This window comes from Oryctolagus cuniculus, chromosome 2 (assembly GCF_964237555.1).
Source record: "Oryctolagus cuniculus chromosome 2, mOryCun1.1, whole genome shotgun sequence".
Classification (NCBI taxonomy): domain Eukaryota; kingdom Metazoa; phylum Chordata; class Mammalia; order Lagomorpha; family Leporidae; genus Oryctolagus; species Oryctolagus cuniculus.
In genome coordinates, this window is record NC_091433.1 from 39,175,815 (window position 1) to 39,190,021 (window position 14,207).

The window sequence follows — 14,207 nt, forward strand, 5'->3', positions numbered from 1 at the left end:
CAAAATGTTGTCTTTATGGTATTTACAAGGAATATATGTATCAATATATAGAAAATAATCTTTCATGTTTTTATCAGCTTTGCTGCCACTCATAAACGTTGTCAACACTCAAAAGCCAAGCTAACTAATGAAACACTAGTGAGAAAAAGTCAAGACTATTTCAAGCATCTCCCAGTATTTTAGAATATAGTCATGTTTGGAAACAATTGAAAGAGCCCCAAACAAAACTGCCCTGTGACAACGAGCAAGTTATAGCTTAAAACACAGAAATAACTGTAATATATTTTATTGAAGTATTTTATTCTTCATAGGTATTTCATTTTCCATTAATACCTATATGCATGTTCATCATATGAGTATCACATAGATACTCTATGTAATAAAAATCAATTCATGAATAATCTTTAAGTGCCTATGTACATAACCAAAGTTTAATTTGGCTCTCCATCCAAAAGACATTTTGGTGGATATGGGCACTATTATTCAATTCCTACTTATTTTTTTAAGTTTTATAAGCAAAGTGAAAAATTCATATTTAGCTAGGAATGTATAGTGAAACTTATTTATAATATACAGAAAAAAAAAACTTTCACATCCCCCAAATATCAGAATAACCATTCTAAATCCTCAGTCTGATGTTCACTAATCATATGGGATATCACATTAAAAACTGGAATGTCAAATGCATAGTCTCCTGAAACCTTAAGATTAATCATAAATCCCTGATCATAATTGCTCTTGGCTGTGGAAGCAATTTTTAAAGGTTATCTATAGATAACATTTTTAGTGCTTTTCCACAAGATTAAGTGATGATGAATGATTATGGAGTTCCTCTGAACAAGAGATAGATCAAAAAACTTACAGAAATGTGATGGTTGCAGTCTAAATTTAAATCTCCTTCTAACAAAACAGACATTCTAGAAACTCGAAGTATTAACTGATAAACTGTACCTGTAGTGAGACTTGATCTCTACTTTATCTGTTCCTGTCTAGGAATTTGGAGAACTCTCCTTTCCCATCCCCAACAAGCAAGATGACTCTGATAAAAAATTACTGTAATCATGATTTTGGGGACTGTTCCCAATTTTTTAGAAAAGAAAATATCATAAAAATTTATAACACTGTTTTACACCTGTCTCAAACCAGCACTTAGAAGTTGGAAGAGGAAAATGTAACACAGAACTAAAATTGTTTCCTAAATATTTTTGGCCTGAAAAATGTTAATAGTAAATATTTAAGTCCATATACTCAATAAGAATTGCTACTGAATTTACCACATAATTCTTTAACCATAGTGAGTAAATAAAAAGACTGTTTCTTTATGTTTTTGCTAAGGGCTGTAACAATCTTGTGGAGCATAAAGAGAAATTGATAATTTACCTCCACATTTAATCTCAGAGTTGGTAGACTGCAATATTTACATGTTAACCTCTTTATCCTTCATAAATGCTGAGATACAAAATAAAATGGTCAAATGTAATATTTTTCTGATTTTTTCATTTTGCATTGAAAAGAAATGACTTGATTAATTTCTGTGTAGTTTGAAAAAAAAACCATAAGACTAGATGTATCTAGAGATATGTCTAATTGGATATCAGGAAATGGACCAAAGTAGAAGATAAAACTTGGCTATTTCATTTGTCTTTTATAATTCTTAACAGGCTTGATGTGATTATTCTACATTGTATTCAGAAATCATATTACTTTGTACTCCATAAGTTAACATGATTACAAATTACAAAAAAAAAACACTAAATTCAGAACTTAAAAATAATTTCTCATGGGAAGAAATCATCTTGGAAATAAATCCAAGGAAATCACGGCTTTAAGTTTTTAACTAACCATGTTCCAAACAGTAGAAAAAGTAAAAAGCCAGAAAAATCAAATTAGCAATCATTTCTGTGACAAAAATTATTATGTAAATATTAGGCATTAGTTTCCCCTTAAAAACAGTACCAAATCATATTTAAATAAAATACATATTAAAACCATCTCATCATTAGAATATGAATGACAAAACTTATAAATTCAAAACTCTAATAAGAAATAAGTAAAATTATGGTAATATGTAGTAGTATTTTAATGTAAAGAATTGTACAACTGATCTGATTCACATAATTTTAATTCATCTAAAAGCTACTATTTTAATTACCAATTAATGCTGTAAAACAGTTACAATACTACTCAAACTTTTCCCAATGGTTTCCCTATATTTTAAATTCAAACTTCCTTTCATTGAAGTGCTAGAGATTATAACAGATTCTATTCAGGCATATGATTTTGCCTATTAATTGGAACTCATAAGTAAAGATAACCAACCCAATAAACCAGATTGAACAGGGCGAAAGCTGTTGGGAAAAATATTCGCGAATAGGAGTCAATTTTGGCAATTCGTATGTGTATTCTGCCTTCCCGCCACGACCCTGTTCTGCAGTCTTCGAAGCAGCAGAAGAAGCTGGCACAATCTTTGCCCTCCAAACACTGATATCCGTACTCATCCTCTCCTTGAGGCAGAGAAATACTGCTCATTGGAATCAGAGTGGATCCAGGGTGGAGCCCAGGGGACACCTGAGCAAAATAATGAGAGGTTTAGAACTTACATAGTTTCCGTAAAGAAAGATCAGTTTTCCTCTTCAAGGCAAACTCTAAGAAACTATCAAGTAATAAAATAATATTGATTTCCAAAAATCAAGTATTTTCAATTCTAACATGTTTTTAGATCATAATTTACTTTGTAACAGATAACACTTTTTTTGTACCAAAGATGATGTAGAAAATAAATGTTTCTGAAAAATAAAATATACTTTATACCTTTAGAAAGCTGGCCCATCAAAATTTTGTCAGCCACGATCTAGCCCTAAAATGGAAATAAATTTTATCTGCAGTCTTTAGAAAGTTCATGGGAAATGTGGATTTTGAAGAAACCATGCACAAGTATCAAAAATTTTGGCAAAAAAATAGCTTATCCTTTAATTCCATTTTCCATAAACCTTTTGAAGTACTCATATTCCTATGATACTTAATATGAAAACATTTACAACATTATAAATACATTCATTTGTTGTAATACATTTGTTGTAAATTTGTTGTAAATACATTCACTATGTTGTATTATTTATGTGTCTTGGTAGTAATAAGAATACATAGAGTGGGCAGGCGCTGTGGCGCAGTAAGTTAATCCTCCGCCTGAGGCACTGGCATCCCATATGGGCTCCGGTTCAAATTTCAGCTCCTCCACTTCCAATCCAGCTCTCTGCTATGGCCCGGGAAAGCAGTAGAAGATGGCCCAAGTCCTTGGGCCTCTGCAACCACATGGGAGACCAGGAAGAAGCTCCTGGCCCCTGGCTTCAGATTGACACAGCTCCAGATGGTGCAGCCATTTGGGGACTGAACCAACGGAAGGAAGACCTTTCTCTCTGTCTCTCCCACTCACTGCCTATAACTCTAACTCTCAAATAAAATGAATAAAATCTTTAAAAAACATAGAAAAGAAGACACTTTGATAATGCAAATTTTGAGAAACTGTGAGTAGACAAGAACAACATGGTGTCTGGAGTAGTGGATAAGTGAAAGGCATCATATTTGAGAGAGAGGCATTATAGGAGTTACAGCCTCATATTTGAGAACAACTGGTGTTCAAAATTATGCTCACCCTACCAATTTAACTCTTCTCAGAGCTGGATTCCAGTTAGCACCTTTTTTGTGGCAACTGTGATGAGTAAATTTTATTATAACAATGTAAAATTATAGTGTCCCGGCCGGCGCCGCAGCTCACTAGGCTAATCCTCCGCCTTGCGGCACCAGCACACCAGGTTCTAGTCCCGGTCGGGGCACCAGATTCTGTCCCGGTTGCCCCTCTTCCAGGCCAGCTCTCTGCTGTGGCCCGGGAGTGCAGTGGAGGATGGCCCAAGTGCTTGGGCCCTGCACCCCATGGGAGACCAGGATAAGTACCTGGCTCAGTGTGGTGCGCTGGCCGCAGCGCGCCGGCTGTGGCGGCCATTGGAGGGTGAACCAATGGCAAAGGAAGACCTTTCTCTCTGTCTCTCTCTCTTACTGTCCACTCTGCCTGTCAAAAAAAAATGAAAAAAAAAATGAAAAACTCATTAAAAAAATTATAGTGTCCCATACTGCATGGTAATAATAAGTTAATATTATCAGGATTATTTGGGACACATATTAAATTAACTTTTTGTGATACCAGGTTCTGCATAATACTTAAATAATAGAATTTTCAAAAGTATTATAAATTATTCCAGGTTAGCATACTACAGAACATTAAAGCAAGCACTTCAGAGTCAGACAAGCTTGGGGTGTATTTGTAGATTTGCCCAGAAGAGTTGTGTTAGCTTGAACAGGAAATATGACTGCTCTTTTGCCTTTGTGTCTTCTGATTACAAAAGTCACAATAACAGCACTGTAGATTCATTCAATGACTAAACTAGATGATGCGCATAGTGCACTAAGTAAAATATCTGATAAATATTACATATTCACCTGCCAATGGGCAATATTTATTATCACTGATATTGTTATTGTCACCATTACTGATGAGTCCTGACTAGGATCTATCACAATTAATTATAAAAGACATGCTAAAACGAAGAGACCAACAAACTAAACAATAACCGCATACACACATCTGCATCTCATCAAACTGCTGCCAAAAATTAATGAATCTATGGGCCGGCATTGTTGCATAGCAGGTTAAGCCACTGTCTGCTGCACTAGTATCCCATATGGGCACAGGTTTATGTCCCAGGTGCTCCACTTCCAATCCAGGTCCCTGTTAATCAGCTTGGGAAAGCAGCAGAGGATGGCCCAAGTTATTGGGCCTCTGCTACCCATGTGAGAAACCCAAAGAAGTTTCTAGCTCCTGGCTTGGTGTAGCCCCGTCACAGGTGTTGTAGCCATTTTGGGAGTGGACCAGCAGATGGAAGACCTCTGTCTTTCCTTCTCTCTGCGACTCTACCTTTCAAATACATAAAATAAATATTCAAAAAATTAATTAATCTGGGGGCCAGCACTGTGGCATAGAGGTTAAAGCTGCTGCCTGCAGAGCCAGCATCCCATTTGGGCACTGGTTTGAGTCCTAGCTGTTCCACTTCCAATCCAGGTCTCTGCTACAGACTTGGAAAGCATTGGAAGATGGCTCAAGTGCTTGGGTTCCTGCACACGCGTGGGAGACACAGAAGAAGCTCCAGGCCCCTGGCTTTGGATTGTCACAGCTCCAGCCATTGTGGCCATTTGGAGAGTGAATCAGCAGATGGAAGACCTCTCTCTGTCTCTCCCTCTCTCTCTGTAACTCTGCTTTACAAATAAAAATAATAAAAAAAAAGAATCTAAATGAAATGTCAAGTAGAATATGAATGAGAATTACAGTTTTGATCATCTTTTTTTCTTCAAAACTTTTACAATTTTCAAGGGCCATCTAAACATGTAACTGTTGTAACATTATAATTGGCGGTCTTATTATCGAAAAGCTAACTATAATTTTAATCTGGTCTTAAATTCATTCTACTGTAAATTTTTATTAATTTTTCACCCTAAATTTTGGAAAAAGTAAGTATGAAAACCATGAAGATTAAATGTTTTCTTAAAAATATAAAAACAGGGCAGCACTGTGGCACAGTGGGTTAAATCTATGCCTGTGTTGCCAGCATGCCATAAGGGCGCCAGTTCTAGTCCCAGCTGCTCCTTTTTCCATCCAGCTCTCTGCAATGGCCTGGGAAAGCAAAAGAAGATGTCCCAGGTGCTTGGGCCCCTACACCTCCATAGGAGACTCAAAAGAAGCTCCTGGCTCCTGTCTTCAGATTGGCACAGCTCTGGCTGTTGTAGCCATTTGGGGAGTGAACCAGAGAATGGAAGATTTCTCTCTCTCTCTCTCTTTCTCTCTCTCTCTGTCTCCCTCCGCCTCTTTGTAACTCTGCCTTTCAAATAAATAAATAAATCTTAAAAGAAAGAAAATATAAAAACAATACACAAAAAATTTCTTGAAATTTGGAGCTTATTTTTGTTCCAAAAGGAATGGTAGTATCTAAGCTATTAAATATTAAAAGTTCAGTAGATATAAAAAAAGAGTCAATCGCATATACTGATATTTTACAAAGATAAAAATATCATTCTGGACACAATATCCATACAAAATTAGAAAATAAGGAGTGATGCATAAAACAAATTCACAACTACAGCTGTCTGGATGTATCATAAAAAGAAAAGGCAATCTATTATTAAATGTTAAGGACAGATCTTTTGAGGATACCTGGCGATACTTCAAGAGGTACTGAAATGTTAGTGGAACATTGAAATTATGTTAAAAAATGACACTAATTGGCATCCATCTCCCTGTCATTTAGTATTTTAATAGTATATGCTCATATAATAATTAGATTGATCATGATTAAAATATGTTTTAGTTGCAATTTTAAGGTTGTATGGCAGAAAACACAACTCACTTATCTCTAAATACTGCCATAAGTGGAAATATGGTGTGTTTGTGAGAAGGAATCAATTGTCCCTGATAGATGTTAGGAAACATTCTTCATCAGTGTTAAAGTACAGACACATGGTGGACCTTGGTAAAGAGGAAACTTCAGTCAGCTTGTCATAATTTCTGAAGAATTCCTGAAAGTCAAAGAATAGATGAAGATAGGCAAATGGATAAAGTATACACATGGAAATTGGGTCTCAGAAAGGCTCAGGAAATGGGAACTTGAATGTGGAAGCTGTTTTTTCCATTAAAGCTCTAGAAATGGGGCCAGCATTATGTTGTAGGGGGTAAAACCATGGCCTGTGATGCTAGCATCTCGTGCTGGTGCCTGTTCAAGACTGGCTGTTCCACTTCCAATCCAGCTCCCTGCAAATGCACCTGGGAAAGCAGTGGAAGATGGTCCAAGGGCCTGGGTCCCTGTACCCATGTGGGAGACCCAGAAGAAGCTCCTGGCTTCTGGCTCTGGCTTCTGGCTTTGGTCTGGCCCATCTTTGGTTGTTGTGATTATTTGGAGAGTGAGCCAGTAGATGGAAGTTTCTCCCTCCCTCCCTCCCTCCCTCCTTCCCTCTCTCTCTCTCTCTGTGTGTGTGTGTGTGTGTGTGTGCGTGTGTGTATCTTATTCTATGACTCTGTTTTTCAAACAAATAAATTTTAAAAAGTAAAGCTCTGGAGATGCTTTCCTCTGTTAGTTACAAAGATTGATAATGATAAAGAAAATGTACAATGGCATTAATTAAATGTCTACTCCAGATCAACTGCAATTCTTTCAACTGCAACTTAAACACTGTGCATTGGGAAGAAAGAAGCTGACAGGTTGTTCATTCCTAAAACTGCTGTGTCCCAGATCTGGCAGTTGTAGCCATTTGGGGACAGCATCAGCACATAGAAGATTCTCTCTCTCTCTCTCTCTCTCTCTCTATCCCTCTTTCTGCCTGTCTCTCCTTGTTTTTGTGGAATTCTGACTTTCAAATGAATAGATGAATCCAAGAAGGAGAAGGAGGAGGAAAAGGAGAAGAAGGAGGGAGAAGACACCAGCATTGTGGTGCAGCCGTTAATCCACCAATTATAACACCAGCCTCCCATATCAGAGTGCCAGTTCAAGTTCAGGCTGTTCCGTTTCTGATCCAGCTACTAGAAAATGTGCTTGGGAAAGCAGTGGATGATGGCTCAGGTACTTGTTCCCTGCTACTGAAGTGGGAAATCCAGATGGAATTCCTGACTCTTAGCTTTGACCTGGCCCAGAATTCTGGCTATTGCTACCGCTTTGGTAAACCAATGGATCAAGATCTCTCTGTCTCTCTGTCTCTGGCTGTCTCTGTCTCTGTCTCTCTTTCTCTCCCGCTGTCTCTCTCTCTGCCACTCTGCCTTTCAAATAAATAAATGAATCCTTATAAAAATGCCTCATGAAGTAATATATTACTGAGAGTTGGAACCCAGGTACTGAGGTGGAAATAATATGTGGGAAGATTTTTTTTTTTTAATCCAATGTTCACACCGCAGCCTCTTCTCTGTGAAGAAAATATCTCTTTTCAGGCAGTGTATATCTATATGAATAAACATTTATCTGCCTTGCGGAATGCTAGAATAATGAAAACCTGCATCAATCCAGCATTTCACAAATTAGAAAGATTTTTTCCTGTAATGGTATTTGGTAAAGTTCCCAGGAGGGATTATAAGATACTGGTGAAATATGAAGTTCAGAAAGAAGGTTATTTAAATAATTGTAAAGATTCTGTGGATAACAGGATGCTTTCAACAGATAGCATAATCATTTCATATCAATTGTGACAATGGCTTTGAGATGCTCCTCTGAAGGTGTAAAGACACCACCACCAATATAGCTCTGTGGCTTCCAGATAGCACACCCCAGGCTTTCCCTTCTACTGAAAGCTCCATAGACTATTCCAACTGAAAGAGTCTTGATTAATCTTTGAATGAATTATATACACTTGAAATGAATGTAAGTCCCTCAGTCTACTGTGACACACCTTGACACAAGCTTCATTTCAACACCATGTGCGGTTAAGCTAATGTTTCCAGACCATATTACATGGTAGCTCAAGACTGTCTCAGATACTAGGGATAGGCCAAATAGGCAAGGCTGTGTTTCAACAAGAATACAGCATTTAAATATATATTTTATGATTTCATACCATATAGAGTATTTTATATTTCATTTATGTTAATTGTAGAAAAATATTCTACTTTTGAAAAAGTATCAGAAACTACCTATGTGATTGTTAGTTCCTTCAGAGCCTCCTTGTTTGTTTTAATTTTGGATTGTTATTTATATTGTATTTTATTATCTTTTGTTTGTGTATCTAATGCACTTTTCCACAACTGCATTAAATGATACCTGAATACAGAGAAGATAATTCTCATTTTACTCCCAAAATACCTTGTTCAAAGTGGATACAATATATTTCATTCATTTTACATTTTACTTCATTGAAAGCCTAAAATCAATAAGCTCTATTTCTCCAGCGGATATATCAGACTCTTGATGTAAATATCACAGACATTCCTGAGATTTCTAATAGCATATAACTGAGTATCCAAGTTTCAACTTGAACTACCTTTCAGTTACCAATGGCTGGTGTATTACTGTAGGCCTTCTTTGGTATGTTTTACCATTTTCATAAAGGATCTTAGATATTTATGAAAATAGTTGACATAAATATAATTGAATCGTATTCTTACTTGGTGATAATTTTAAAAAATATACTGGATGAAAATATGAACAAAATCAAAATGTCATTGAGATTCACATAAGAAAGAAAGAAGAAAGAATATGGATACATGGGGAGAAGGGAAGAAGGGAAGCAAAGCAGTGGGGAGGGAGCATGGGTGAACAAAACAAGGGAAAAAGCCTGAAAGGAGTAAAAGCAAGAAAGGAGAGAGGGAAGGAGAGAGAGAGAAAACCTGACACTCTAGGAAGCACAGCCCACCATGAGACTATGGGCCGAAACTAACTCTGATTTAAAACTTAGACAATAACAGCAAACCACATCCCTTCTGGCAGAATGTAGAAACTTCCTAGCATGATCGCTCAAGCTTAAAATAGATAGGCTCCACCTGGATTAATATTAAGATTGTAATTTGTCTATGTCCCACATCTAACTTCGGTTGAAACATGAACTAATGTCAAGATTGTATCGTCAAGATTGTAAAAAACAACATTAGTTTTGCACAGGCCTTATGTTAATTTGATGCTAGTAACCATGTATTCCCCCCATACCAGGAACTATGTATTCCCCCTCCACTCCTTGTGGTTTTTGCCTTTATAAACTCTGTTGTTTTGAGCTTCAGGTCCAGAGTTCTTTGGGATAAGAGCCCACTCTCCACTGCCTATCGCTGGCAATAAAGGACTCCAAAGTTTATTGGTGTGTGGTTCTCCTCTGTCAGCACTCACTCAGGCACAACACCATCCTGATTGTTGCCATACACAATTCAGAGAAGAAAAGAAAAGAAATTTATATATAAAGCTACTCAGACTTGTGAGGCTATTACAGAAAGTGTGGAGAAGGAAGAAGGGAGAAACATGCAGAGAGGAGGGGAGGTGTGAGTGGGGAGGGATAATAATCACAACAAAACAAAGCAGGTGTAATGGCAACATGCTGCCCATCTCTGGGTTCAAGTTGCACATATGCTTGTCCTGACTGGCACAAAAGGAAAATGCAGATTCCACAAAACACTTATGTAGGAGATATGAGCCAACACCAAGCAGAGCGGTCTATTCTTCACAAAAGTGTATTCTGATTTACCTCAATATAGAACCGTATGCCAGAACACTGAGCCAGGTATGAAATGAGATGTGATTGCTGATCGAGATTTTCCACACAAAGTGTCATTAGTATTGAAAACTCAAAAAGCACATAGTTGAACAAAGAAAAAATACTATGGAACTTCAGATAATTGCAAAAATATATATATTTGGCACTGGGATTGTCAATTATAATACCTGAATTGAACTGCTGCTTATTTCATGTAGTAGTTCAAAGCTTTCATTTAATTTTTATTTCTTATTTTTTTCATCTTTAGTATTTTTCATCCTGGGCTTGATGCTAAATTTTAAAACCTAAGCATTCTTCCTACCCAACCGCCCTCCCCCACCAATGCTCTGCTTTTCAAATACATAATTAAACCTTAAAATAAATAAAACCTTGACAAATATATTCTTTAAGTTTCCTAAGTTTACTGTAAGAGTCTCTTGATGGGAAAGTCCACAGTGAGTATTTGGAGAATGAATGATTGAGTACCAGGCAAATTTAAATCTGCCACTCCTGAGTCTCAGCTCCCCTGAATACGTTTGCCATTGGAAACGTGCTTGAGAGTGCCTGATCCTGAATCCAAAGATCAGCTGAAGGTCTACACTAGCTACTTTTTGGTCCTTAGATAATATAACTATGAAATATACATGATATATTCTTACAATGAAATTAGGGAATCTATGTGAGATTGTATATCGCCTGGCTGTTAATGTTAACTATTCTTATTATAAAAATTTCCAATCAGAATTTCTGTAAGTATTGTTTTATAGGGAGAGATTATACATGGGTGAATATGGGAAATGATGAAATGGAAAATCCAGACTGGATGCTTGGCTTTGACTAAGGGAAAATAGCAGAAATCCTTCATTTTTCACTTTAAAAATTAAGCGATGAATACTAAAGTTGACATCATTGCAGCTGGAGCTGTGGCGTAGTAGGCTAAGCCTCCGCCTGTGGTGCCAGCATCCCATATAGGCGCCGGTTCATGTCCCAGCTGCTCCACTTCCAATCCAGCTCTCTGTATGGCCTGGGAAAGCAGTGGAAGATGGCCCAAGTGCTTGGGCACCTTCACCTGTGTGGGAGATGCAGAAGCCCCTGTCTCCCTGGCTTTGAATTTTCCTGGCTCCAGCTATTGTGGCCATTTGGAGAGTGAACTAGCAGATGGAAGATCTCTCTCTCTCTCTCTCTCTCTCTCTCTCTTTCTCACTCACTCTCTGTAGCTCTACTTCTCCAATAAAGAAATAAAATCTTTAAAAAACACAGTTGACATCATTGCCCTCTGATTCCTTGTCCATTCAGGGTTTGTGCTATGTTCTATGGATAAGCTAAAAGGATGAAGAGTTGAGAGTTACAGACAGATTATACAATGCAAGTTTTCAAATTTGTACTCAAGTTTGTACTCAAGCAATGTGATCTGCTTCCTTTAAATATTGTGGGAATATGAAAGCAAAATATGCTAGTATTTATTATTTGGAACATAGCATGAAAAGTTAAATATAATTTAAAAGGATGGCAATGTTCTATGAATAAACTAATGAAAAATCAGGTGTGATTACTGGTCGAGATTTTTCACAAAGTATCATTAGTACTGAAAGCTCAAAAAGCACAAAAAAAGAGGAGGAGGGAAGAGCACTCTGTCATATAATTTATAAAGTTGGTTAATGTGGAAAACTCCACACTCATTATAAATACAGTACAGTAGGCTTATAAGCTATCTACCCGTACAAAGATGTTTTATACATGTCTCATTTATATGAACTTTTGGAACAAATTTGCTCTGAAAACATTGATAGGAAATAGCATTACAAAGATTTTTGGTGTTTATTTTGGAGGATAAATGCCCACTTTACTGCACGAAAACTGACACATGTTTAAGTCCTAGATCCTTCACTTACAAAGTCTGTTCCTGTGAAAATTACTGAACTTGTATATTCACAATTGCTCTGAACTTAAATGAAATCGTGCTTGTAAAACACTCATAAGAACACTGGATCATTCAGTAAGTCTTAAATGCTACTTCAGTTTGTTATAACTGATATTATAAAAAGAATCAGCAATCATTCAATATTAAGTGTACTACGATCAGTGGAATACATGTTATTATATAAACTTGATGTGATATAAATTAAGGTAGATACCTGTACAACCTGGAAAAGACAGTAGGGTAAGATGCAAACATAAAGTCTAAAAAAGAATTTTATAGCTTTGAAGTCCAAACACAGTTGAATTCTAACATTAAAGAGGGACATATGTCTCTAAAAGTAGTTAATTTTGAGGGCCACAAGTGGTTACAAATCCACACAAATAGTTACAAATGCAAACACAAAATAGAATTAAATAAAATCTTAATATTTTAGGTACTAAGAATCTATTACTTGTGAAAATTTTCAGAGCACAAGAACCACTCTTTGCAAGAAACATCCAATACAGGAAATTTGGGAAATACAAATACACTGTCCCTGTTAGTCAATGCTAGGTTCTCCACTTTCTCTGTAATTGTATTCATCATTAGTCACGTTGCCTCAAGCATTTCTATTATTCTAAGCAAATACAGCATGAATATTCAAAAGAGTACTTCTAAGTAAATTGCTTTAAGAAATACTAGTGATATTTTAACATACCGAGGCCTTGTTTTTTAGCTTTTTTTCTCTAGTAGTCTTTGCTTTTCTGTTGCTGGTAAAATAATGCAAGGTTCCATATTCCATCAAAGCTGCAAAAACAAAAATGAAACAAACGGAAACAAAGAGATCCATCGCAGTCACATAAGAAACCTTTGGTAAAGATTTCCTGGCGATTGTACTCAGGGTTGTCATGGTCAGAACTGTAGTGATACCTAAGAAGAGAGAGAGAAAAAAACAAATACACTACTCTTGTTCTTCCAGCAGATTAAGCATTATTGTGAGCATATGTAAACAATTGAAGCAAAGTGATACGGTTTCTAGACCCATAAGAAAGAATCACCAGTTACTACAGCTGCATTATGCTGAACGTGTTCTTTATATCTGTGAGAATTTTAATTATTTTCAATTCTGTGGATTGCAAATTGATTTCCAATATCAACCCTTCCCTTCCTTCACAGTAATAACATAATCAATTTTAGCTGACGAATAGTTGTGTGGAAGAAATACTTTTGTTTGTTGCCTTCCCTGCAGGTGTCTGTGCCCATACGCAGACACACAAGGGGAACTAAGAACATAAGCAATGGCGAACAGACGCCATTAAAGAGAGGTGGTGGCCTTCTTTCCCTCCTCCTCATTACTTCCTGCTAGAATCCAATGGCCAGAACACTAACCACCATCTTAGACCATTAGACAATCCTTGGAATCAAAATCACCCACATGAGAGCAGAAAGATAGAAGACTGAATCCTTCGTACTGCATTTTTCCGTATCCAGTCGGACTACCAATCTCCAGACTTCAACTGGGGAAATGAATATTGTTCCTCCAACCAAAGCAATAGTGGTTTGATGTTTTCTGTCATACACAGTTCATTAACGAAAATTAATAAATTCATATCTGATGTCTTGATCTATGTTTTTTAACTCAAAGCGCGAGTAAAGACTACAGGCATAGTAGAATAGAAATCTATATTTTTAAGAATTCAGCATCTGTATTCAGGACATGCCCCAGAGCCGTATCTCTTTGTATCCTTGGACATGTCTGCCTGTCTTTACCAGTGACCTTCTTGTGATTCTTAGCAGTGTTCTTAGGTAGAGTGAGTCCTAGTTGTACATGCTGCATTTCTTCTAACCTCAATGGACTCAGTTCCCATTTGTTTTACCACTATAATGGCCACATGAGTAGAATTGTTTATTCTCAAAAAAGTACTAAATACAATGCAAAATGCTTTCAAATTTTTTCTAAAATCTGTACATCAACACCTATTATGAACAATAATATGAATAAAAAAGCCCTGCAGCAACAGGGTCTCTGTGGTATGGTGAAGCACTA

At 36.7% G+C, this 14,207-nt stretch overlaps 1 protein-coding gene across 1 annotated transcript in view; it reads right to left on the reverse strand.

Moving 5' to 3' along the window:
* Positions 1-270: 270 nt before the first annotated feature.
* GABRG1 (gamma-aminobutyric acid type A receptor subunit gamma1) overlaps positions 271-14,207 on the reverse strand; it is an 84,378-nt gene continuing 70,441 nt past the window's right edge. The window contains exons 8-9 of the mRNA XM_051831322.2: positions 12,879-13,090; positions 271-2,568 (exon numbers count right to left, since the gene is read on the reverse strand). Of these exons, the coding sequence (XP_051687282.1) occupies positions 2,299-2,568; positions 12,879-13,090 (482 nt within the window). The 3' untranslated portion in view covers positions 271-2,298. The remainder of the gene's footprint in view (positions 2,569-12,878; positions 13,091-14,207) is intronic.